This window comes from Bombus terrestris, chromosome 14 (assembly GCF_910591885.1).
Source record: "Bombus terrestris chromosome 14, iyBomTerr1.2, whole genome shotgun sequence".
Classification (NCBI taxonomy): Eukaryota; Metazoa; Arthropoda; class Insecta; order Hymenoptera; family Apidae; genus Bombus; species Bombus terrestris.
The window spans coordinates 1,039,734-1,066,030 of NC_063282.1; the positions used below are offsets into that span (position 1 = coordinate 1,039,734).

General features: G+C 50.8%; 1 protein-coding gene across 17 annotated transcripts in view; it reads left to right on the top strand.

The window, feature by feature from the left end:
- Nucleotides 1–26,297, top strand: part of LOC100645846 (ephrin type-B receptor 1-B) — a 93,375-nt gene that overhangs the window by 35,986 nt on the left and 31,092 nt on the right. For all 17 annotated transcript variants that reach the window (XM_048411734.1, XM_048411731.1, XM_048411732.1 and 14 more), the window contains exon 3: nucleotides 13,941–14,020. In XM_048411734.1, the coding sequence (XP_048267691.1) occupies nucleotides 13,941–14,020 (80 nt within the window). The remainder of the gene's footprint in view (nucleotides 1–13,940; nucleotides 14,021–26,297) is intronic.

Sequence of the window (26,297 nt, forward strand, 5' to 3'; positions counted from 1 at the left end):
GTTAATCCAGAGGGAATCGAAACGTTTTGCAGACAGACTCGCTTGCTTTTTCCACGCGTCCCGCGTTTCGTACTTCCTTCCGCGATATCTCTCTCTTCCGCCTGACACACACACACACACACGCACACACACACTCGCTGTGATCCACGGACTCGATTTAAATTTTCGATATCTATCTCCGTGGCAGCGCAATATTCATCGTCGCATCGCCACCGGGTCACAAAGGTGCGGTATAACGGACCAGATTAAAAATCAATATTTCCCGCTGGAAACGCTTCGCTCGGGTCCGCGCCGCTCGGACATAACCACCGCGTCCTTTGCTTTTAATGCCAATCTTATTCGGTTTCGGGGCAGCAATAGCGATCAGTTTTCGCCGCAGCTGCCGCAATCGCTCCGCCGATAAAAGCGAGTCATCATCGGTGGTCCCTTTGCGAGCTCTGCTGATCCTCTTTCCGCGACAACTCGATCCACGGGGACAAATGGGTTCTTCAGCCGCGGAAAACGTCCGGAAAAAAAAGCCCAGCTAGACGTTCGAACAAACATCGTTCAACGAACCCCAAACGAATTCGAAATCCCAATATTTCCATGTATTGCTCAGCGCGGTTTAACTCTTTATCGTTGGATCGATCACGCGTCAGACTATCTCTCCGTTGTGCTCGGTATAGAGATCCGGTGAAAGTGCCGCTCCTTCGGCCAGTTTCTTACTTTTCCTACATCCGCGTCACATTCGATTTTGGTTCATCGTAGTTCGAGCCGAGGCTCGACGCTTTGACGAACGCGCGTAACGAAGTGGAAAATAACGAGCCGTTTATCGTCGAGATTTCTTACGCCTTTGCAATAGCATAGAAATAATGTTTCTAATCGAATTTATACTACTCTTCTTGTTTCGTCTAGCGTTCATCTAGCGTTTCCTTGCGTTTCGAGATACGCTGAAACGTTTGTATTTCTCTCGTTTCTGACCTTCCAGGTAACGTTATATTAATTTCCTTCAGCTTCGAAACGCTAGGTAGAATATCTTTGACGAAGAAGAGCAACGCAGCATCGTACGTTCCATTCTTTCTTCGCGACTCTTTTTTCGGACGACGTTGATCGGTTAACGATGGAAAAATTTCCGTGAAACGTCGTTCGTTGAACGACGACCTGGTCTGCCGCGTGGAGGATGCGTGGTGTGGTTGCGGCGATTTCAGGTACTCGTAGGAAGGCAGATCGCGAGAGACTGTTAGGCGGGTCTGTAACGCGGCGAAAAAGACGCGCGATGCTGGGCGTGTGCGTAACCCGGCGCAAAACGAGCATCGCGCGAGACGAAACGCGATATGCACGCACCGGGAACACGAGTGAGCATAAATTTTAATCGCCAAGAAAAATCTCGAGCAAGGAGGAACGAAGAAAGAACAAGGTTGAATAAGGAAAGGCGGAGACGGGTATAGAGATATATAGAGAGGTTAGGTATGCCGGCGAGTAAAACGCCTGGAATAGCGGGGCTCCAAGTACGACAACGACGTGCATCGAGGAGCCCGTATTACGTGTTTCTCGCTTTCGAGCGCTGCCAACAGCCGGGATTTGCACGATCTTGGTCGTGAACTTTCTTCCGTCCACGGATCAAACGCGACCGCGGTCTCTTTTTACGAAAAATCGACGTTCCCTTAACTGGCACGCACGTACGTACGTACGTACGTTTGCGTCAAGTTGGTTTCTCTGCGGAAAGAAAGGAGAGGCAACGCCGTGTATTTAGATATTATTCGCCTGGATAGTTTCCACTTTGGGTAGGAGAAATTCGCGTAGAATCGAATAGATGTGTGTACAAGTAGGTGTACGTGTACGTAAACCCGAGAAGGAGAATATTTCAGCAGACGGACACCTCGATTCGGTGAGAAATAATACGGAAAAACGGAGAGAAATGGTCCCCCGAATGCAGCGTATATCCGAGTAGATATCGGTGCAACATTTTATACGTATTCTTCGTTGGTTCGCACCCCGTTTTCCGTCTCCGTTGCTCCCCTTTATCCAGTTTTGTCTCTCGGCCGCTTTTCTTCGATTTCTCTCCCCCGTAAAGTCTCTCGAGGCGTCGCGACGAGGGCGTGAGCGTCGGCTGGTTACATTTCCTAGCAGACCATTATTTCTCTCCTACACCCACGCCGTGCCCTGCCTCACGGACACATACTCGCGCGAGAATCCACCGTAGAGACACGCACACAGGTACATCGCATTTTCTCCCTTTTTACCCCTGCTACTACATTACCTTTTCCCGTGCAGAGAGTTAGGAGGGTGTCTCGCTGCATATTAATGAAAAAATTTGTGACTTCCCTCCGTCATCCAACAGCCGCATCCGCGAAAAGAAGGCGGAGGAAGGGGGGGGGGGAGCGGACTTCTTTCTCTACCTGTGTACCAGACTGCGCCTATCCTGTTCTCTCCTTCTCCCACGACTCTTGCGTTCGCAATAAACGAACACACCGTGCCCGTGGTCGTCTGGTCGTCTCGCGTGCACGCGTATTCCAAAATAAATTTCAACCAGACGGCGGCGAGGTTTCGCTCACGCCGCGCCTACTTCGCTCCACCGAATCCCGATACCGCTCGTCTGCCTAGATCCTATCGATTCTGCCCTCCGTTCGCAGAATTATCCTTTCTCGATGCTTTCCTCGACGACGTCTCGCTTCTTCGGGTCTAACGTTTGGATTATCGTTGCAACGAATGGACAGTTCCGACGAATCGAAGAGGTCGGCTTTGCCCGTGCGAAAAGCTCTCGAACTCGTGGTGGTTTCTCTTAAAAGGAAATACGTTCTAATCGTGTTTGGATTCGGGGACGGTCGTGCAGTCGAAGCGTGACAAAGTACTCGCGGATCCTAGACGGTCGACACGTGTTTTTGAATAAGAACGGAAATACCTTGTATCTTTATCGTGTAGGGTCAAAGGCCGCGAAAAGTCGAAGGACACACAGGTGCTGGCGAAAAGGAAGAGGCAAGCAGATAAGAAAATACTGGTGGAGAGCAGACACCGCGTTTCCCGGTATACGTCAGAACCAATAGAATTTTACGAGGCAAGATAACCCAAGGCTGTTTTTCGTCCCATTGTACCCGAAGACCACCATTAATAATACAGGTAGTTGGAGGCTAGTGATAATATGGCAGACCGCTGTAGCGAAGGAATATGGGCAAAGGAGGTAGCGAGAGGGAAAGGGTCGGGGAGAGAGATACGGACGAAGAGAGGGATGGAAAAGTGGTAAAAGGAAGGGCCCTAAATTTTCCCTTTTCCAAGATAAAGCGTTCCTTTCTTTCGTTTCTTGCCACCGCGTCTCTGTCTTCTCGTTTCGTGGTCGGGATAGGTCTATTAGCTCTGCTGGTGGCTTTTACGACTAACCAACTACCGTTACTTTTGCTTTTCGTTCGAGTTTGCATCGGGTCGCTGCGGGGAAACGGAATTCCTTGCGACTTCCTTATTTTCCGCTGCTTGGAAGGCAAAAGGAACGCTCTCTCGGCCCGATTAGCGCGTTCGTTGCGTATTTTCAGCTTCGTACGTATCAGGACGCTTGCAGAGAAGCAAAGTAAATCCGACGATTAATTGGAAAATCGTAAATCGGTTAAAACAGTTTTCGTAATTTATGTACCTTTTATGTACCTACAAACGTAACGATCTGTATGAATTACCGCTTTGTAACAGAACGGCAGTGACGAATTTGTCTGCCTTGACGCAAAAGGACTTGTGACGTTTGAGATAAATCTCTGTACATAAACTTGGACCGAGAAACCGCACGTATCGACGACAAACTAGCGCAAAAGAGGCGGCGGGGTAAAGTTTCTCGATGAGAAATCACTTTGCGAGATGCAACGATTCTCGTAACTGCGATATAATAATGGTGGAAGAAAGAAACGGAGAGACGCGCAGTCGCAGAAAAATTAGCAAGTTTCCCAGGAAATAAGACGTTAAGAGAGATCGGCGAGAACGTAATAAGGCTGTACAAGGTTCGGGTTCGCTGAATAAATGGAATGCCCAGATCTGGTACACGAAGGTCTCGCGCTTTGAAACGAGTTTGATATCGTGTTCGTGTAGAGCGCAGGTGCGCTTCGATGTATTTCTAAGACGGCATAATGGATCCGCGTTTAGGAGCAAACGGCTACGTTTAAGGGTACACGTTGAACGTGGCAGAAGCGTTCGACTCCGAGCACCGAAGCGAATTTCCGCGACAAGCTCGCGCCGCGTATTTCTGCGAAACTTTTAACCTTTCCCGCTTTCGGAACGGAATAGGATTCCACGAGTACCATCGATCACACACGTATCGCCTGTTAAAAATTAATAATCACCCAAGAGACTGAACACTCTCCTTTAACATGGTTTCGCGTGCGTACAGCTTTTTTATCGTTTGCACGCTGACCGCGGATTACGCTACTATATTTATAGATGAGAGAACTCATGCATATATATACACGCGAAGAACGATAGCATCTCGCGGATTATATTTTTCAATTATGATAATACCCGAGTGAACAGAGGACCGCCATGGTCTCTGATCTCTCTCTCTCTCTCTCTCTCTCTCTCTCTGGTCCTTGTCGTAGCCGCGTCGTCATTCGCGAATGGTAAACTGCAAATCTTCGTAATCCCCGTGAGATCGTAACAGCGGCGGCAGCAGCTTGTGCAGCCTCGATTCATCTTGTCGCGATAGATTCTGTCCGCGGTAATTATTTTTAATTCGGTCATCTAGACGAGCCGTGGAAGAAGAATCGAACGAGAGAAGGTTATCGAATTAAGGCGCGATGGGAAGAGGATATATCTAGGGCGACGGGTCTCTCCCTCTGTGGGATTACGATCCGGACTTTTCTTCGGACGCACACGATGCGGCGATAGAGGTGGGGTAACGCATATGGAGGCTGAATGGTAAAACGAAATAAGTTATGCGCGCGGATGACTCAGGTTTCTCGTTATTTCGGATCGTGTCGTAAAATCTCGGGCTTAACAACACGCGCGGGACTATAGCCCGCCTCGTGCTTCGGAATTAAAAGATTCCTGACAGAAGGGCGGGAGGTAGGCCGACGGGAAAAAAACCAGGGCGAATCGAGCGAAGCCGCAAATATTTTCTTCGGCCGCTAATGAACTCTGCCGTCCCTCTCATCGCCTCGACTATGCGGTGATTAACGGACAGTCTCTGGAAGAATCGAGACTTCTCGGAATATCGTTCCGTGGGAGACGTCGCTCCAGGTGTTTTCGACCGATTACGTTCCACGCGAAACGCTAGAGGAAATTGTTGGTCGGACGTCTTATCTATCGGTCGTGAGTCAGACTTGGTCGAGGCCAGACTCTGGTCGATACTCGAACGATGAAATAATCCCGAAAACGACGAGCCGTTCGCGACCACGCTCGTTCGGGCCGTACAAAAGTCGCGTTGTTCACGAAATGTAGCGAATCGAGCGAAACACGTGGCTCGAGTGGCAGCGAAGCGAAAATAAAGAACGCTTTTGATACTCGCAGGGATTCGAACGAAAGAGAAGAGAAACGAGTAGCCGGCGAGAAGGTGGGGAGGAATAATCGTAATCTCAGGGCGGCTGTAAAAAGGCGGATAATGAGTGACCCGCTAATAAAATAATTATGATATTGGGAGGCCAGTAATAGATTCTCGGAACGCATTAACCGGTCGAGATAAATCGCGGTCGCGCAGGGTGTATAGCGTGTATACTGGAAAGAGAGAAAGCTGGTATAACGAACGCGCGCTGCCAAGGCACACACGAGTTTCTGTGCGAGTCGCCAAGTCCACGAGTGTGTAAGATCGTACGAGCGAAGATCGGTGCGGTGTGGTGCACGCAGAAAGAGAGAGAAAGAGAGAGAGAGAGAGAGAGAGAGAGAGAGAGTATACGCGAGACGAGGCGACCGATCGAGCACGTTGCAACAGCGTGTACGGAGCGAGTCGTTCTACTCGCTTGGTTGGTCGTCCGCGCGATTGCGGCTGTGAGCGGGCCGCGTGCCCGCGCGCACGCTGGTAGCGGTGCAACGTGTCGATGTCTAATATTCTCGGTATGTGAAATTACCGAGCGGCATAAATTGCCGATCGGACAGGTGGCCGACAAATGGAGTGGAGAAAACGGCCACATAGACGCACGAACGCTGGCAACCGTTTGCAACGTCTGCGCGAATCGACTACCGCGAATCGGAATAGTTTTTTCTCCCCATCTGCTCATTTTATTAATTAACTCGTGCGTTCGTTCCCGCTCGGTATAATCCGTGCAACGATAGACCCGAAGCGGTAACGATCCTCGAATACCTAACAGTATCGCGGCCGCGTAGAATTACTGATCCGCATAAATTTCCAATAAAGGTCTGGTGTGCCGAGCGACGCCGGTCTATCAATTTTCCAGCGATTTCCGCCGCGATCGCTTCGACGAATCGATGGATCCGTTGGGGGAAAAAAAAAAGAGAAAAGAGGAAAAAGAAAAAAAAACCAGCCCGACCAGCGACCGATGCGACGGTATAACGAGGAATTTCTAGTTGGCGGACGAGAGTTAGGAAGACAGGGGCCGAATAAAAAACGGGGAAACGGGAGAAAGGATGAGGTAGAATAATCGGTCGCTTTTGTTTCGTGGACCCGTAGGATGATAACGGTCGATCGGACGTTTAGGACGATTAATTTGATTATTGTGGTCAGAGGCTAATTTGCATGCTAATGCGCAAGAGCGAAGAGCGGAATCCGTGGAAACGTGGAAGGACAGAGAAAAGGAAAAACGCAAGCTTATTTTCGTTGGGGCAGGTAGACTCGCTGGCAAATTGCTCGACAAGAGGATCGCAGGAAGCGTCTTTTTGCGGTCGACGAGTTAGGTTCTCGTTGAACGCGAGTCCTAGTCTCTCTTAAACGGTTCTTTGAGATGATAAATTTGATTACCGTTGTTTCATCGGGGCCGATTCTTTGGCAAAGTCTGGCACGGGCCGATTTAGATGCTAATGCGGTTGCGCGCGGCTCGCGAACCAAGACGGCGCGACGCCGCGTTTCCAAGCAAAGGGTGGCCGGATAAATTAAAAACGAGGACGCTCGCAGGCTAGCGTCGTCGCCGGATAGTCGCGCTAAACGCCGGTCGGCTAAAATTTACGAGGCAGAAAGAGACGTCACGAGAGAATTTTATTTATCTCACCGGGAGAACGTACATCACCGAGCACACGGAAACAAATAAGTATTTCGATGACTTGGCTTCGATCCAACGAATGATCGATGGCGCGTCACGGTACCGCTCTTTTCACCTTCGTCGCATTCTATATCGACCCTCTGGCTGACTGGTTGGCTGGCTGGCCGGCTGGCCGGCTGCTGCTGTTCGTCGTACAACTGCTTTTTATCCGACTCGGTTTTCGTACACGCGCTTCTCGCTCGCCGCGCCGCTCATCGCGTTGTCTGTCGCTTCTGTGTCTTTGTCGCGAAACAAACGCAGGAGGGAAGAAGAAGATTGAAAGGGAAAGAGGCGGGGCGGGAATAAAAGCCACGGCGAAGGTAGTCGAAGGGGCGGACGGGGGAAACAAAAGGGAGGGGGCTGCACTTGAAAAGCACAATTGAAATTCAAGATCCATATGCAAAGAGCCTCGCGAGAACCTGCGAGAGGAGGAGAAGAAGGAGAAAAGGAAAAGAGAAGAGGGATAGATGGGCGAATTGGTAGGAGAAGGCAGACGATCGAAAGAGAGAAAATTGAGAGAGGGAGAGAGGGGGAGAGGGAGAAAGAGGCGAACCGGGTAATCTAACGTGTCGCGGACACACAGTGTCGAAAGACGTTTGATCCTCGACTTGCGAGAGTCGTCGTTGGAACCCATATTGTTCAAATAATTGATTTAACACGTGTACATACATTATGCGCAAACGTAATAACGCTATGTAAATGGTAATTCCAACGATGGCTGCGTGCTGGTCCGCTCGGCCCGTCGTGGCGTGGGCCGGGCCACGTTCGGAGAGCTTCTTTCACCCTTCTCCCTCTGTTCCGGCTGTTCCCTTAGGCTCCCCATGCCGCCCAGTTGGACCCAAAGATATCGTGCACACGGTACCCGCGGGATCCCGCAGAGAACCAAGACTGGGCTTAAGTTTCCGAGCACCTCGTATTTTTTCCTCTTCTGCCGCACGACTCCGTCTATCCTTGTTCTCGGTTCACGGCTTCTTTTCTACGTTGCACTCGGATACGCAGCGATTCCTCCCACGGTGGGACCCTCTCCTCTTGCCGAGAAATCCATTGGGAAATGCATTTCCTCGGAACGCAGGAACGGTCGTGTGCCGAACGCGGCGTGTGACGCGCGACGCGATCCACACGTCCGTCCGAGGTTGATGCATCGCGGATCGATTCGAAGCAAGCTCCTCGGAGACAACTGGTATTCGAGATGCGACCGATACCGAGACGTTTGACGGCGAGCGTAATTAAAAGGATCTGGAAGGCTGTCGTTACTACCGAGGAGCCGAGCCGCGTGGCACCGTAGACGAGCCGACGATTAAGACCGGATTCTCTATCGGTTCTCGGTGCTACGTGGTTGCACGAATTTGGCAGCGGACCGACCAACCGATCGGCCGCGCTCCAAGCACGCCTGTTCGATGGGTCAACGACATCCTGGTGAACGGTTCGAGGTGCGATAGGATATGTCGGGGTAAAGGAGGAGGGAGGGAGGGTGGGTAAAGGAGGGACTCGTTCGGGAGGAAAAAGAAGAGGAACCGGCGAAAGGAAAGGAAGGGAAGAGAAGCAAGGGACAAGAGGGTGGCAAAGAAAGAAAGGAAGAGGACGGACGGCAGAGAAGGGAAAAGACGGAGAGAGAAAGAATGGCAAACGGTGGGGTGGCGAGAAGGGGCAGGGGAAGAGAGATCCTGACAAATTGGAAGGCCGTTAAGCCAAAGGCAGAGAGGTGTCGTTCGTTGCAAAGAGAAAAGAGCTTCGATGTTTGGCGAGGAGAGCTCGGTGAGCCGGGAAAAAGACGAGTCGCGCGACACTCGTGTCAGGACGATCCTCGTCCCGGCATTTTTAGAGCCGAAATAAAGTCGAGGAACGTATACCGTTGTATATTCGCTGACCGCGTACTCTACGGATCGTAGGTGGTCTCCTCTCACCGGCAATCTCGTCTTCTCTGCCTCCCGCCTCTCTCTCTCTCTCTCTCTCTCTCTCTCTCGCCCTAGTCTTCTCTACCTTTGCCGAGATCCACCGAAACTCGTGCATCTCGGCCGAACGACGACCGCCTCTGGCGTACTTGTACAAACACCGATAATCGAACGCACACGCGTTTCTCCTTGCCAATCTCGACGCGCCACTCTACCGGCAGCTCTTCTATCGCGATTCCCTTTGACCTTTCGGACGCGAAACTCGTGGATTCGCGTCTATGATAGATCGAACCGCCGAACCACGTAATATTTCCCTTCTCGTACGATCGCTGTCACGATCCTTATGGAAAGCGCCTCGCGCCGGTTAAGAGATTGAATCGTCGGAGATTTACGTGGGCTACGATCGCGGAAAGGCAGCCTCGATAGTTCGAACGGCGGAGAAACACGCAACGCGAGTATTTCGACGAGTTCGTCTTTACGGGGCAGAGATAAGATCGGAAACGGGGACGGGTTTGCTCGACTTATACGCGAAACGTAAATTTCGCCACGAGATAACATCGACCATAACCTATTTCCGGCGAGACCGATCGAACTCTGCCTCGTACGGATTCTTCCCTTCCTTCGTCGAGTGTCTACTCGCGAAACGATTATTGCCCGATTCAGGGAATCGTCGAGACGGTGTCACCAGCGGTAATCCAGACAGACAGACGGAAAGAGGGAGAGAGAACCGAGGCGACGGTCGAAACAGACCGGGCAAATCGTGACATTTAAAAGATCACCTCCGGTGATCGACTTTCCGGCGTGTTGATGCTAGTGAATGGCCAGCCACAGGACAGAGACGATCTTATATCGTGCGAGGATCGAGTCTGGCTGATCTTGGATGGTTGTTCGGAGAAAGAGGCAACGCGCAGGTGTGCGTGCGTGCAGGAGGCGAAATCGTAATCTTAATCGCCTTGGAGTAGCCGCTCGTCTCGGATCGGGCAACAGGTTCCCCCGCGCGATTCAATCGTACCTCCGGTTATATACGTGCGAGAGCCGACCTCTTACAAGCATATGGTAAGAACAGGCTCGTTACGTCACTCATCCATCTCCTTCGTCGACCTCGGCTATTGATTTATCGTTCAACCGGGCATTCTCATTTCTTTCACCCCGTCGAGGTGGATGCGTGTGCGTGAGCGATCATCTCCGATTAGAGGAACGCATTGTGCTGCGACGGAATCGAGACGACCGCGACTGCATCGACGTAGCTCGGGAGAAAGCCTCTTCTTGCGTAACGATAATTGGAAATCGAGCCCGTTTTTACGATAACAACCCCACACCGAGATACAGACATCGATCTTTCCACGTCGAACTCGCTCTCCATCCACCTATGGGGAATTTCGTGGCAATTTTTATCCATATCCTATCTCGCCAATCGACCGCAACCCCTCCTCCAAATCCTTCTCGAGTAGAAGATTCCGGAACGTCGCTGTCTGACTTTCGTCGCTAGACGAACCCAGAAAAAGCCAGCTATCCGAGACTCTTCGATTCTTTCCCGGTCGCGTATCGATGCCCGACCACGCCATCTGCCATTTGAATAATATGAAAAATCGGGGATCGCGCGGCCGCTCTTTTCTTCCTCGGATAGAAAGGAAACAGAGAGAAGGCAACGAGGAAGATAGACGGACGAATAAATGGGAAGAACGCGGGAGATGGACGGATATATGGCGAGCCCGTGGGAGAAAGGAACATGGAACTCCGGAGAGAAGAAAGACGCGCGATCGGTGAAGCGAGTTAGGGCCGGCAGGCAACGCTATGCATACCGTCACACCCAGCGACACGCTCCAAATTTGAAATTTAAATTCGGTACGTCTCACGGGACCGCGTCGTACACCGGTTACTCACACACGCGCGCTCGCGACGTACTCGCGAGAGTGCGTGCTATGGAGGAAAAGGGATCGAAGAAAAGGAGGGTAAGGAACACGAAGAAAAGAAACGTCCGACGACGGATACATGGCCGTTTTCACGACGGTCCGACGATCCGTTCGTTCGCTTCCTCTTCTCCGTAAACACCCTCGGGAATAGTAATTCGAAGTTGACCCTGCCGCGACTTGTCCTCTCCTCTTCCAGACCGGTAATCTTCTTGTTCGTCGAGCTGGTGTCAGCCGGTGAACCGCGCGAGAAGGTCACCGCTTGACACGCCTCGTCCATCTCTACGAGGCTATATCGAGAGATGGACGCCGCGTTCCAAACTCCGTCGATAGAACCTCCGGCAAAAATCTCGTCTCTCAGGTTCAACGATCACTTTCGGTTTCTTCCGTGATGGCGACGCGACGTATCTTTTCCTTCCTCGTGTCGTGCACGACCTACCTCGGTTTCTTCGTGCAAGTCCGACCACCACGCGCTCGAAGAATTCCTCCACGTTGTCCGGCCATACGAGCAACTTGCGTAACGTGACACGTGTCGTACCAGGTGGCATAATTTACGTGTCGTACGCGCATAGTACCGTGACTGCTTCGCGACCAACGATACATCTACCTTCCCCTTTTTCTTCTTCTCGATAGTATCGTTTCGAAATTAGCGATGTTTCGCGATAATCGTCGTTTCCGATTTCGTCGAGATTACCAGGCAGTTTTAGCGCCGGCAATCGAAACTTTTGTCTCAGAGTTTAGCGGTTAATGATTCGCGGCGGCGTTAACGATAACGCTTTGTACGACAATTTAACGATTCGCGACGCTCTAACGTCGTTCCGAGAGGAAAGAGCGCGCGAATATCGGAAAGCCGAACACGTACGTACGCGTGTTGACGCGAGACGGAAGAAACTCGGATCTCGTAGCGGCGTAAATGCTGCGGGAACGAGACGCCGTGGAACAGAGCGGGTCAATCTGCAAGTTTCACCACTCTGAAAGTTTATCGGAGGTGGCGAGAGGAACTTGCACCTTACTTTGCGAATTCGGTAGAGCCACGTTGCTGGATGTATCCGAAGTACTTGTGGAGAGTGCTCGAATTAGGGCGGGCGCGCTGCAAAGCCTATTATACACAATGAGAGACGACTCGGGAGATCGGCTCGAGTGGCTTCGACTCGAGGATGTACTCGCCAGAATCCACGGATACCGTAGCCGTGTGTCCATTACGAAACATCTACCTTCCCCACTGCACGAATTCCGTGGTTCGTTGGATCTCGTGAGCGGACGAAACACGAGAAGATCGAGCGAGCTTTTGGAACGTTAACGCGTAGGCGGTAATAGATTGGATAGGTAAGACGAGGATTATCGGGGAAAGGGAATTACGCGGCAGGAAACCGATTCGATCGATCGGATCTTGGCGTAGCTTGGCGTAACGATAGGTTGGTGAAATCTTTCGCCGACACTAACTCGTTTCGAGGTAACTGCTATTGGAAGCTGCGGCGACGAATTTGCCGAAAGGAAGGAACGGCGCGCGGGACAATTATTTTCACCGGTTGGCCGTGTTTCGACGGTGTCTCGATGAGGTCGGATAATCGCGGTACGCGTGAGAGCCCCTGGGATTCTGCGTGGCTCGTCGAAGCAGCAGTCTGTGGCGGTAGATAGGGGGTAGTGTCGATGGCAAAGAGAGTCGACGGATACAACGGGGAGGCGGAGGGTGAAGGGCTCGGACGGATTTTGCAGCGCGCAGTTTTCACCTTTGAGATTCCATCCGGCGGCAGGGGCGGGCTGCACCCGCCGCGTCGGCTTGGGTACTTTGGTCTAGGAATTCAAGGACCCGAAGTCTGGGGTGGGATCGACGACACCGCTCGCGCGTCGGGGGCGGTGCGGCTGATGGCTGCGTGGCACCGAACACCGTGCGACGAGGACGCGGACAGCCGTAATCGAGAAAAACGGGCAGAGAGGAGAAGAAGAAGCTGAGCGGCTAACGCGAGAGCGAGCGAGAATGTGGCGCGAAACGAAGGAAGACCGACGCGTAGAAAAGCGGAGAGAGGGCATCGAAGTGGTGAAAGAAAGAAGGCGAAAGAGCGAGAGAGCAGCAGCAGGTGGCGGAGCGAGGGTTGCGGCGAAGAGAAGAGAAGGGAAGAGAAGAGAAGAGAAAGAGGAGGAGGAGGAGGAGGCAGGGAGAACGAAGGGAACGAAGAGGGTTGGACCGATAGCGTCGCGGCGGTGGTGAACACCGTGGAAGAAGGACGGAGGCAAAACTATAGAGGGGAAGGCGAGATTCGAAAACGGGGTGAAAGACATAGAGACCGGGAGGGAGATGGCGCGCGAGTGCGCGTCGCGCGGAGCGAAAGAGGAAAAGGGGAAAGAGGAAGAGGAACGTGAGAGGGTGGGTTGTAGCAGCAGCAGCCGAGAGCCGGTCGATACGACCACCACTACAAACGTGTCGCAGGACACGATGCACAACCTGCTGGCTGTGTCGCGTGTGTAACGATACGCTCGCGACCCTTCGTCTCCCTCTTTTTCTCTCTCGCCCGATCCTCTCCTCCCTTCAGCCGGGGCTTTCTCACCCTTCTCGTATAGGACGAGAACGAGAGCTGCCGAGAAGCAAGGTGTTTTAGCACGGTCTCGAGGATCCGCCATTTTGAGAGCGAGTCGTTTCCCTCATTCCCCTCGAAACCGTTGACTTTTCACGGTAAAATCTTTGCTGGGACTCTGCCGCGCGTTTCGACACACCGACGTACCGAGTATCTCGTCGAGCCGAGGAATCGCGTATTGCAATCCCTGATTGATCGACCGACCGCGATCGTCGCTACGGACGTCGCCGTTTCTTCGTGTTTGAAACGCTCGCGTTCTTTCCTCCGCAGTCTTCCTCGCAGATCCTTTTAACGGCAAACCTAGGTCTGCCTAGGTGTTGCGCGCGAACGAAAAAGCGCAACGCGTACTTTTCTATCCCCTCGTATCTTTTGTTTGCAGCCCGACTGTAGCTTCTCCATTTAACCAGCGTTCTTTCTCTCTGATTGCAGTTGTTCTCTTGGACACGACACAAGAGGAGAAGCTCGAGTGGACAAAGTATCCGTTCGGCGCGGAAGCTAACACCCCAGGGGTAAGTTTCGTCATTAACGGAACGCAATCTCGTTGGGCCGGTGTCGTTGAGGGACCTCCGTTAAGAGGATTCCACCAGCGGAGAGGTGGTCTGCCGCTATGGTTTACGCGAGATCATCGATCGGCTCGAAAGTGGTCTACGCGAGCGTGACGGGAAGTCGAGGCGCTGGGGTTTCTCCGCCGGCGTGCGAAGGCGAAAGAGCGTGTGCGAGCAAGGGAAAGAAAATGAAAAAGTACGAAATCTGCTGGACGCTTTCTCGTTCCGGACGGAACAGCGACCGCGTCCGCGTAGCATCCGTGGGGACAAAATGGGCACGCCGGAGGAAGAACAGCGGGTTCCGGGGGTACCAGAAGCGCTTTATAGTCTCGGTACGCGCGGCATACGTGGGCTCCCGCTGGCCGGTGCGCTCTCTCGGCGCCATGTTTGTTTTTCAGTTGTTAAGCGCGCAGCGGGCCGCCAGACAGGTTTAAATCAGCCACTACCTCCTCCTCCACCTCCTTCACCACCGAGCACAGCCAGCAGCACCTCCTCTGCTTTCTCTCTCGCTCTCTCTCCGTTGCTCGCGCGTCCACGCTGTCCCTCTCTTTTCCTCTCGCGTCCCATCTTCCTTCGCTCCTCGATAATCCCTCTCTCTTTCCGTGTGCTCGTCTCTCGCGCGGGACGCGCACCGCCGGACCAAGAGTCAGTCCGCTGGGTAACAAATTGCTTTTTGTTTGAACGGACAAATTAGAGAGACGGCCGCCAGATAGAGGGAGGAGAGAAACGAGCGGAGCGGAGCGCGCTCGCGAGAGAGACAAGGAGAGGATGCGTTTATTTAACGTCGTAGAACGCGTACTTTCGTTACGAGCGCCGTAGAAAATTTCGTCCTGACCCGGCGAGACGACCCTACGTGGGTGTCATTCGCTAAATATCTGCGCCGCGTCACGTCACCTCGCAAACTTTATCGGTGACGATAAACCGCGCGGACCGCTTGTTACGCTACGAGCTTCGAACCTCGGTCGATATCCGTTCGACTTTCCTTGCCTCCGTTCTTTCTCGATTGCACGCTCGCTCAGCGATCGATAGCCGGATTAAAGTGTGCTCTAGCGTCTCTGCGAGAACTAGCGATAATTAATCGATGGTTCCGTATTGGCGAGGGCACGAACCAAATTATCGGTCGGCCATAACCTCGTTATTTCGCGTTCGATTTAACAAACGTCGAAATCGGGAACGGGACGGCTGAAAAGATATCGGTCGTGGTTCTCGTCCACTTTTTCTCCCGTGGCTTTCAGCGTGGATCGTTAGTGCCACACCGCTAATCGAACGGCGAAACGTTCCGTTTGAAAAGGTTCTTTGAGTTTGCTGTTGATTTTACTAGCTGCTAAACGTTCTCCGCTTCCTCTCGGGAACGGGATCAGAGAAACGCGCACCCGCTCGTGTGCACGGAAGCTCGATTTTTTCCTTGTAACGTCAAGGAAAAAAACGGGCCTTATGCTCATCGTCAAGTACTCGAGTTCGCTTCGCACCTCTTCTGTCTACATCTAGTCGCACCGCGCGAGAAACGCCACTGGAGCGTCCAAATATGTGTTCTCGGCTTTCCTATGATCTCAAGGATCTATCTGCGCGTAGTTTACACCTTGTTCTGGAAAATGGCTCCACCGTTTTTTCCATAGTTTCTACTTTACACGCGCGCGCCTATTACTCGACGATCCATGGCCATGAATCGGCAACCACGCGCAGAAATATCTTCCACGACGATATACGAGAGAAACTTACGATCTATCCTCGTAGCTCGTCGATTCGCCAGTTTTTTTTACTAGTTAGTCGCATTTGCTCTGCGTAATATTCGGTACAAATTGATGGTCGAACGACGATTCTGTCGTTCCATTCGCATCTTGTCACGACATATTTATCTCTTATTTTTGCACCGACGTAACGCGTAGCCAATCGAACAATGCGTACGAAAGATGCGGACAGCGGTTTATCCGGTTTAGCCGTGGTATCGTTGATAAACAAGCGGAACGGCTACCCGTGAAAGTGTCGGAGGTTTTAGCTCATCGCGATCGGATCAAATGATTCAGATTGAACGTCATCGGAATAGATCGCCGCAAACAATCAACGGCCACCCGTTGGTGATTTCCTGGCCGATTCGTTTCGATATTTACCAAGTCGTCTATAAACATTTTATTGTACGCGATTATCGACCGCGCGCTCTCTTGTTCTTTAGCGATTACGCGTGACGATTCTAAGAACGGCTCACCCTTCGAATTCCATGGATTCTTAGTTCGTCGGTATCGATCGAGAAAAGACGACGAAACAGATTACTCTCGGCAATCTCGAATTAATCTTCGCGCGTATGTCGTCCTAAGCTTATTAGTTATTAGCAGAATTATCTTTCTCGCGACAATCCTTGGATCGACCTAAAGTCAATCTTCGCGCGTATTTCGTTCCGTAGAATTATTTTCCCCGCGACGTTTCGGTTCCAAGTATCCCGCGATCGGACAAAGGTCCTGAGAAATCCTCTTAAAGTGGTTCGGCTTCTTGATCCTCTTTTAACCGATGGCTTTTCGAAGGAATCGCGCGAACGAAATGCGAGATAAATCGCGTTCTTTCCCTAAAACCGAACTCTCTAAGTCCGCCTAATGAGTTCTTCGGAACGAAGCTTAGCACGTCCCGAGCAGTTTATCTTCAGATTCGTCCATGATGCATCTTCTCTTATTTATTTAAAGAACAACACGCGGTATCGAATCGGCAATGATCGATCGCATTGTATCGTAGATCGAAGCCGTTTGTCACGTACGTAGGAGGTAGTGGTAAGAAAGTGCACGACGATTCGTTTCTATTTAACACGGCGAAGGGTTAACCTTAGATAGCACGAACGTAGCTGCTTCGCGATCGACGAAGGTTTTATTAGGAGCATCGTGTAAAAGTAAATATGGGCAAAGCGAAGGAAAGGAACGGAAGGTTGTACGCGACAGTCCCTTCAAAAGTTCTCTGTGGATCGAATAATACGCGAGAAAGGGTTAATTAACCAGGGAAATCGAGATCGCGTAGTGGACGAAGCGACTTGTTTACCGGTTTCCTTACGGCAGTTCTAATCGCTTTGCTTTCGAGAATCAAAGTCCAAAGTCCCCGCATAATAAGTACGACTAGTACGGGGGTTATTAATATACAGGACCGTAGAGAGAAAGGGCGAACAGCGTCAGAACAAACAAGCCAAACAGAATTAGCTCGGAGTATTTGAACAACCTGATGGGGAGAGAAGGGTTGGCGTGCGTGGCGAAGCGAGACGTCGCTTTGATGGCGTTGTTGGTGAACCTCGAAACTCCTATAAAGGGATCTCGAAGATACTCTCTCTCTCTCTCTCTCTCTCTCTCTCCCCCCGTGTTCCACTGATCTCGCCTGCAGGACCTTGCAAAGAGGCCGCGTGCTACCCTCGTTCTCGAGAATTCGAGAACACACCGAGACCTTAAACAAAACAGAAAGAAAAAGAGAAACGAGGGGGGAAAAGCCTGAACTCGAATTAATCGAGAACGCTCGAATTTCCAGTCACTCGATCGACAGACACGGATGGACTGTCGCGCGCTCTTCTCAACCTCCTCGACCCTTCGAGTTTACCTCATTTCCATCTTTGACATCGAAGGGAACGCATCACCCCGTTATTAAGGGAGCCGACAACGCCAAGCTATCTTTGGAATCTTTTCTCCTTGGAGTCGATCCAAAGTGTTTCTTTTCTTCCTCGAGTCCATCGATACTCGAAGACCGGGAAGAGGCGAAGAGGTACAACAACCTTGGCTAGATCTCCGATCTTTCTTCCTGGAAAAATTTATCGTCGGTTTAGCGACCGTTCGACTCGTTTCCTGGTGTCATGTAATCCTCGCGCGTAGGAGAAGAGCCGGGAACGTTTAGAAAGTCCAATAAACAATGATGGGACAATTTTGGGAAACACAAGTCGTACGTTTCCGTGTACTTTATACTCGGTGCCTCGTTAATGTAAATTATCGGAGGTGGTATACACACGACGGCGTGTACCAATCGAGGACATCCAATCTACGGGAACATCGAGAAAAATCCTCGATAGCAGTCACAAAGAGGTACGCGACGCGATTTATTTTCACGGAGATAAAGTTTCGATAGAACGGCTCGAGCGACTCGTGATAGGCAAAGGAGGAGGAGCAGCAGGAGGAGGAGAACGCGATCGAGAGCTAGTTCGACGGAATATTTAAATCATTTCCCGGGCCGGGAACAACGAGAAGGATATTCAAATGCACGGCCGATCGAGGTACATTTTCGTTCGAGTTTTCGGTTTCGTTTAACTTTCGAAGGGGTTCGCTGAAATGAACGTGAACTAGCGACCAACTAACGGTACTCTGTCGCGATAACTGGTCCGTTTGGCGGAGCGTGAAAAAAAAAAGAAGAAAAAACGAAAAAAAAGAAATATGTAAAATGAGAAACGTAGCTTCCGAAAGAGGATCCTCCGTATCGTTGGCTGATCATGCAGAGGAGAAGCCGGCAGCCAAGTTCATTTTCGAGTCGATGAAACGTGGTGATCGTGTCTGCATCGTTTCTGGCGAAAAGGTCTACTCCGCTCGCACGTGGCACTCGAGTTTCTATCTGACCGTTTCATCTCGCGTTTCCTTCGTCTTCATCCTCCTCGTTCACCTCTGTTCAGCTCGCGTTGGAACGACCGCTCCTCCACTCTGCTCGCGAACTCCGTTTTCCTCTTGCTCGCTCTTTCTCCTCGCTCTTCTCTCTGTCTATCACCCTCGCCACCACCCTCTCTTTGCTTCTCGGGTCCGTGGCTCATCGTCGGTTCTCTCCCGGTTGGTCTTTTTAACCGCAGGCGTATCTGCATCTAAATGCGCTCCTCGGATGCGAAATTCTGAGGACGTCACGTGGTGATATGTGACTCGGGTAACCGCGTCTTCGGGGGCTCTCGCTCGTCAAGGATCGCCTTCCCGGAATGCGAAGCGATGCGACGCGCGAGAAAACACTTGGCGAGCCAACTTGCGCGCCCTTCTCGTCCACTTTGCCTTGTCCGCGTATATATTCGCGTTTTGCATACCGGTAGCGACACTCGTTCGGCAGGGTTTCTCGCAAATTTTCAAACGAATGAGTCATCGCCTCGCCTCTTTTCTCCTCTCTCGCTTCAACGAGTCTTGGTCGTTTTTACGCCCTACAAATAAAACGCTCGTTAATCCGCTTCTTCCACTAGGGAATTTTTTCTCCAGACCACCAGTATCTCCTAACGAAACATCTCCGACTTACGAGAGAGGAAGGCTTTGGGTCAGTTTTTATCGACGTCGTCGTTGCTTGTTTCGTCGTTGAATTTTTAAGAATTTTTTTTCGTGACGAGCGAGCGAAAATATCGGAATTCGTCGATTTATCGACTATTTCTAACGGCTATAACGTCTCTAACGATCCATCGGATCATCTTCATTTCCAATTACGTTGAAATCCGAAGATCGACGAAAACGCACGCGTTACTTTTCTCCCGCGATGATCGTATACGACAAGTTGGATTATTCCGTTCCCGTGCAGGATCTCAAGACGTTGGAGATGTCGAGTATTAGGTGAATCTAATAACTCCGAATCTAATAAATATATCCGTGCTGTATTAATTATCTGGCGTCCCTTGTCAGGCATTTCGAAACGTTTGGAAGGGAAAAGAATTTTTGGAGGAATATGTCGTCAAGACGGGAAAGCCGATATCGCTCGTAGATCGATTTTATGGAGATAGCCCGGGCGCCTAAGTAATTACCCGTAGCTCATAAAAAGACTACATAAATAGGAGGGTGGAGACAGGCGCGTGTGTCTTTCGGTCCGGACGTGTACCGGGTGGAGCACAATAATCGTACAGCTGTGAACATTTCGGGGCGCCGAACGGGAATAATAAATATCGGGTTACCTTCGGGGGCGTGTCTAGAATAACTAGCTGGCTATTAGCTAAATATTTATTAGCCAGATAAGTGGATGATTTATTCTCTGCCTTCCTTTTTGCTTGCTTAAAGACCGACCGAGTGTCACCCCTGTACGACCTGTCAACCGCTAAAAAACCAACTACGTAATTCGTCGTTGGTGGCGCGTCGGAATCCCAACTCTCTTCAGGATCGATCGGTTCTCGGTGACTGTCGTTATCGAGACGAGTCGACGATCCGCGGAGCTTCGGAATTATCATCGCTCGCGACCATGTCCGGCAAACGAGCCTCGTTTTTTCCGAGATGATTTATCGACTCTCCGAGACTGAAATTCGAGAACCACTTGTCTCAGATATGGAACGACCCGTAACCAACCCCGTTTATCGTTAGCCCGTTTATCTGTAGAAAGGCGACGGGTACGGTATGGCTCGATTTTGCCAATCGAAACCGATCGGGTTCCTGGTATCGTAATCGAGTTTCCGTTTCTTCCAAGTAGCGTGAGTCAACCGTTCCTTTCTCGAACGAACATGCAGTTTTACCGCTCTCGCGTTACTCTCACGCTGCTCTCGGTGTCTCTCGGCGTATCCAGTTATTCTCTCTGTGTTTTCTTTGTCGTACGACCTGGAATATTATGCAAAATCGAATATAATCGTACTCGACGAAGGACCCTCGTGGTGGAGAGTCGTTGGAGACGGAAAACGAAACACGGTGCACGGGTGAAATTAAGCGAACGAGTTATCGGTCCTCGACGGAATTAATCGAGCCAGGATCGAGGCTGGTGTCCAGGAAATTGTAAAACTCGGGCCGTCGAGTTCTCGAATTGCCGAACGTACACGTGTTTTCGGCTCGTAAAATGTCGCCAAGTCCGTGGACCATCGTATACGTACGGTCATCGAATCGAAAAGTATCGATTACAGATTTCTCATCGAGGCACCGCCGAACGAAACAAAATCGCTCGCTCCGATCGATAAACGCGCAATCCTTTTCTCCGTACCCTTCTTCTTAACCTCTTCGTATTACACGACCAAACGTGGCGATTCGTGCTCTTAAATACAAGTCTCGTTCTAAATTCCAGATGAAAGGAAACTCGAGACGGAAATTTACATATTACCGCGCGTGATATAACTCGTTCTCGTCCGATCGATCCAAAAGACATTTTCTATCGTATTTGATCGCGTTCGAATCCTTTTTCCAGCGTTAAGAGACCCGATCTCGATACCAAATACATTTTTCGGTGTGTGTATTCTCGTGTCTTCCGGAGAAAACATATGTTTCGTTTACAGATCTAAGATAGCGTTATCTCGGCAACGGATAGTTGGAAGAAAAGACGAGTCGCTTTGAAATGTTTGCTCGGAACGTAAATATGTATAAGCAAACCATGGAAAATCCGTAGTGTATCCAAAGGCTAAGCGGCAGAGCATGTTTGGACAATTGACTAAAACTAGCACGAGTGATTTAATTTTGATGGATCTCGAATCGATATTTATCAAACTACCGGCAAGTCGTCACCTCGATGTCAACCTAACCGCAACCTAACTCCTCTCTTTTTTAAAATACGAACGCGCGACTTTCAAAGGTCGGATTAACGCGATAATTCCTCGAAACGCGATTAGCCAGAAACGCGAGAAACTGCCGCTGAAGCGGTAAAAGAATCGCGGAAAGACGAGTCGTCGGCGGACGTAGCGACGGTTATTCGCTCTGTCGTTCGCGGTGGTTAGGTTATACGCAATTACGAGACACTGTCCTGGGACACGAAACCCGTCCGAAATCGTGGAGAAGCACGGTCGTTACCGAAGCTGCTGGATCGATGCTCGGTAACCGGGCCTGACCCAGGAGTCGCGCTTACGCATCTGTTTGCTGATTTGTGGCCCGGCGTCGTTTCGCCGAGGGATTTTTATCACGGCGAAGCTATCCGGTGATTGCGTCGTTAAGGCCTTCCGCGGCAGCAGGTAGAGAGAAGAGAGGAGGCCTCTCGTTTCTCTCGTTCCTTTTCTCTTCTTTTTTATCGTCTCTTCGCGTACCGATGCTGCGTACGCGCAACTTCTCTCCCTCGTGCAACGATCCACCGTGCGCAACATCGTCTCGTCTTTTCCTCGCGGCATTCATCGAACGTCCGTCGAACCGTCTTCCCCCCTCTTTGGCTATTTTTTAACGCGTTTATTACGCACCCATCGATTTACACGCGGCCCACAGTCGCCGGTGTTGTACGTTCGTGATGCGATAGCATTAATCGCGGATGCATCGGTGATTGGTTTTTTAAACGCGGATCCTCGGACGACGGCGCATGCAACGCCACGCTAGGGAAAAGAATACGGATTTAATGGATAAGAAAGCATCAACGTAGAAGGGAATCGACCGACGACAGGCAAGGACGAGAACGTTCGATCCACGTTGCTCGTGCTTCTCCACCGGGTCTCCGGCTTCCTCGCGGTCGATGAGCCGAGACGTTTTATCGAGACACTCGATAGATGTACGATCCTCGGATCGTCTTCGGTCAAGACTGGATCGTTGTCGCGTGATCTGCATCGTCGGTCCTTTATTTCATCCTGTCCCTCGTGACTATCCGACCGTGTACCGCTCTCGTCACAGCACGGAAAGAGAAGTGTGGAAGCGTAGCGCGTAAGAAGAACGTGGAAGGCGAAGGAAAAAGGAAGAACAGGTCCGCGGAGAGGCCATGTTTTTCATGCGTTTCGCTCTTTGACAGGAAGTCGCGCTCTCGCGTCCCGCCACGATTCCATCGAACCGCGATTATTCGCTATTTTCTATCAGAAATTTTCGCACGGCCTGTCGTTGGTTAAAAGCCGTTTTTCGCGCTCGTTAATCGTACCGTTTAATTGCCGCTCTAGTATCCATGTTCGTTCGTTCGTTCGTTCGTTTGTTCCAACCCCCGGTGTTCTCTTCGATACTTTATCGTTTTTGCAGGGAACGTCGTAAATTCGTGGAATTCGCAGTGTCGTAAATCTAGCCGCCCTCGAAGCGCTACCGTGAACGTTCCCGTGATAATTACCAGAGCTCCGAAACGAAAAATAAGCCCGGTTCAACGACACGCGAATCCAGCCGTTCGTGAGCCAGTCGTACGTGGTCGAAACGATTTGTCCGATCGCCTAACGGATCTCGCAGCAGGCAGAGGAGGACGGGGTTCCTCTCGCGATTGCAAGAGGCAATTTTTTCCATCGCACCGATACGCCGCTTCTTTTGCTCCTTCTCTCGTCGTCCCTCTGGTTCTTCCTTCGCGCTTCCACCCACCGGACGAATCTTTCGAAATTCCGTTTTCGCTTTCGTCGATAGCCCCTCGACGTACGGAGACACTCGACCAACCTCGGATGGAACGAAATTAATGCTAATCCCCTGGAATTAATCCCCCGAGCCAAACGAGAGAATAGAGGTGGGTTACTCGGAGACACGCCATCGGTCACACGAGCGTCAGACCGTTTCCACGGGATTAATCATCCCGCATCTCTCTCTCTCTTTCTCTCTCTCTTTTCTCTCTCTTTCTGCTTCTTTTTTGGTCGATAGCGTTTCGAGGTTTCACGACATCGCGATGGGTCGTCGTTTTATTCCTTCGTACTCTCTGCTCCTCTTTCGACGCGGTGACGCAAGGCAGAATTTTTGCGTGTCGACTACGGTGGTGATTTAAAAGCGGTAAATCTCGGTCGAGCAAAATATTTGTTTGCGCCCTTTTAATGGTTAAACCGACCGTCGTGAGACGAAAACCAGCAAGAGACTCGTCGCTGTTCGCGAAGATGTTGGGAAGAGTTTGTCGGGTTATCTTTTATCGAAAGTGGCAAGGAATCGGGGCGTCGTCATCGCGGCCTCTGTCGTATCTGCTTCGATCTCGACATCTGAATCAGTGGTGTCGATCCCTTTCGTATCGCGTGACCGTGCAGGTTAAAAAAACCTATGCTTTCTCTATCCTTCTTAAACGGCCTCTCTACGAGAGCGTGTCCCTTTTGTTCTTCTCGCGTTGCTGCCGCCTGCACCGGCGTTGTCCTCACCTACGGCATGCTGTTCGGGTTTAACGATACACCAGCGAGGACGAAACAGACGAACGATCGTTTATTAGAACTGATAGCGTTTTAACTGGCTGAGATATTTCAGGCGGTCGAGTCAGGAAGACGGAGGAGAAGACGAAGAAGAAGAAAACAAAAGGAGGGACGAGAAGAGGGAGCAAAGAGCACGATCTATAGCTTATCCAAACCAATCTACGCGAGCGTTCGTTTATTACGCTGTTGGACAGTGTGCGCCAGCGTTTGGCCAAGATCATCCTCGTTACTAAGCGTGTGGGCCGAATTCCACTCGATTAAGATTTAATTTTTAAATCACGACCACTCGTCGCAACGAATTTACATCGCGACACGTGCTCTTCTCTTCTCTTCTCATCTCCTCACTTCTCTTCTCTTCTCTTCTCTTCCCTTCTCTTCCCTTCTCTCCTCTTCTCTTCTTTTCTCTTCTCTTCGTTCTCGTTGGACCGCGAGCCCCCATGATGTTTACATCGTGAATTTCCCTTTGACGAGGGGCCAAAGGATTTCGTGATGGATGGAGCTCGATCGTCCGCCGATTGTCCCTCGATATTGTCACGATGATTGCAGGCCACGAGTCGTCGACCTCTGTTCGAGCGCGACACAGTTTGACACAGTTTTAAGTATCGTGTGATCTCTGCCGCGAGACTTTTCTCGTCGTTCGATGGGAGCAATTAGATGCGAAAGAGGATCCGTCGAATTTTAGTCGGGGTTTCGAAGCGTCGCGCGAAATTCGACGAGCGTTTATTAGCGAGCGTTATAACGAATTTACGGTAGATAATAGCGAGTTGCGACGCGGCCTCGTCTAATTAGCCTAAAGTTTATTACAATGTGAACGGTTGTTATTTTCGTAACAACCGTTTCGTTTTTTGTGCAAAGGTACGATCGTCGTAAAGTACAACGCGCGCGTTAATTAAGAGGGAAAAGGCACGGTTCGTTGCTTATTGCAGTTTTCTGCATCAATCGTTTGGCCGAGGTTGGCAATGTAAGCGCAAAGGGCTTCTAAAAGACTTCTACCGGCAGAATTCAGTGAAATATACCGCGAGCGTATATCGTATACAACGAGACAAGGGATTACGATCCACACACCGTGCTAGTATCTCTTCCTCCCTCGCGCCGGTCTTTGGCCACGGAGAGATCGGCCTCGGTTCTTGCGAATGCGACCAACGAACCGCGTTCTTTATGGGTTTTCCCGTCGTCTTTTATTCATCGGCTCGCGTACATGCACAAGGTACGCGCCGATGAAAAATTTGTTACCGATTTAACCGTCATCTAACCCCTCGATTACGCTTCGTCGGTGTTTTCGTTGAGGAAGCTTTTATTCGGCGAATGATCAGCTGCAGCCGAAGGAAACCATCCAATCTCGATTTACGCTACAGACGTGTGTTTCATCACCGCCTCATCCGCTGTCTACGATATTTCGTACTTTGCCGTTTTGAACCCGACGATCTTGTAAGACGTGAAAAAGGCGTGCTGCTGTTATAAAGAAAGTTCCCCACGACTCGCGAAAATTTTCCCACTTTAAAGAACCGAATCGAGCGTGTTGCACGAACGTAACATCGGGTACTTGATATTCCTTTAACGTCTCTTTGATATTTTGAAATAGCACGTTGAAAACGTTTTCGCGGATTAGACGTGTACGTTCTTCCGCGTTTTCCACGATCACGGATAAATCCTGACCTAGCTCGAGCTATCCAGAAGACGACGACGACGACGACGTTGGAGAAACGAATGTGTCTACGGTGGCTGAATAACAACGGTTCTCTGGAAGCCCGCTCGAAGGGACAGACGCGTGCAGGCAAAGCATTATGCGCGCGTGTCAATCTCCAGCGGCGTGCTTGCCCCTTTCGCGAGGATTAATGAAAGCTGCATCAAACCCGAACCGTCCGCGTGCAGGACGACTCTTGCGCAAACATCGGGCTTCGGTACGTTCTCGAGGGCATGCAGCCTCGTATTCCGTCGTTCGTCGTACTTCGATTCTCCTCTCACGGGTCTCTCGCCGTCCAAATAAATTTTTTTCCTCGCCACGACGCTCTTTCTCCTCTCTTCTCTAGCTCACTTTGAAATTCAGCCGTGCGTCGCGCGATATTTTCGATATACGATATACGAAGAAAGGCCGCGGTGCATTTCCTGTCAACGCGTTTCTCTACGCTCTCGGAACAAAATTCCTTTCGACGGTGGAAATATCAAACTCTCCGGTAAAACATCACCGACGAACCCTTTTACCAGAGCGCGCGACCTCAAAAGTAATTTCCAGGAATTAAAATCATAAAAATGACAAGCAACGTGAATACTAAAATCCGCGCCTTTCCTCTTTTCCCGCGGCACAAAGAGAAACAGGCCAGCCTGACGAGTACGAAG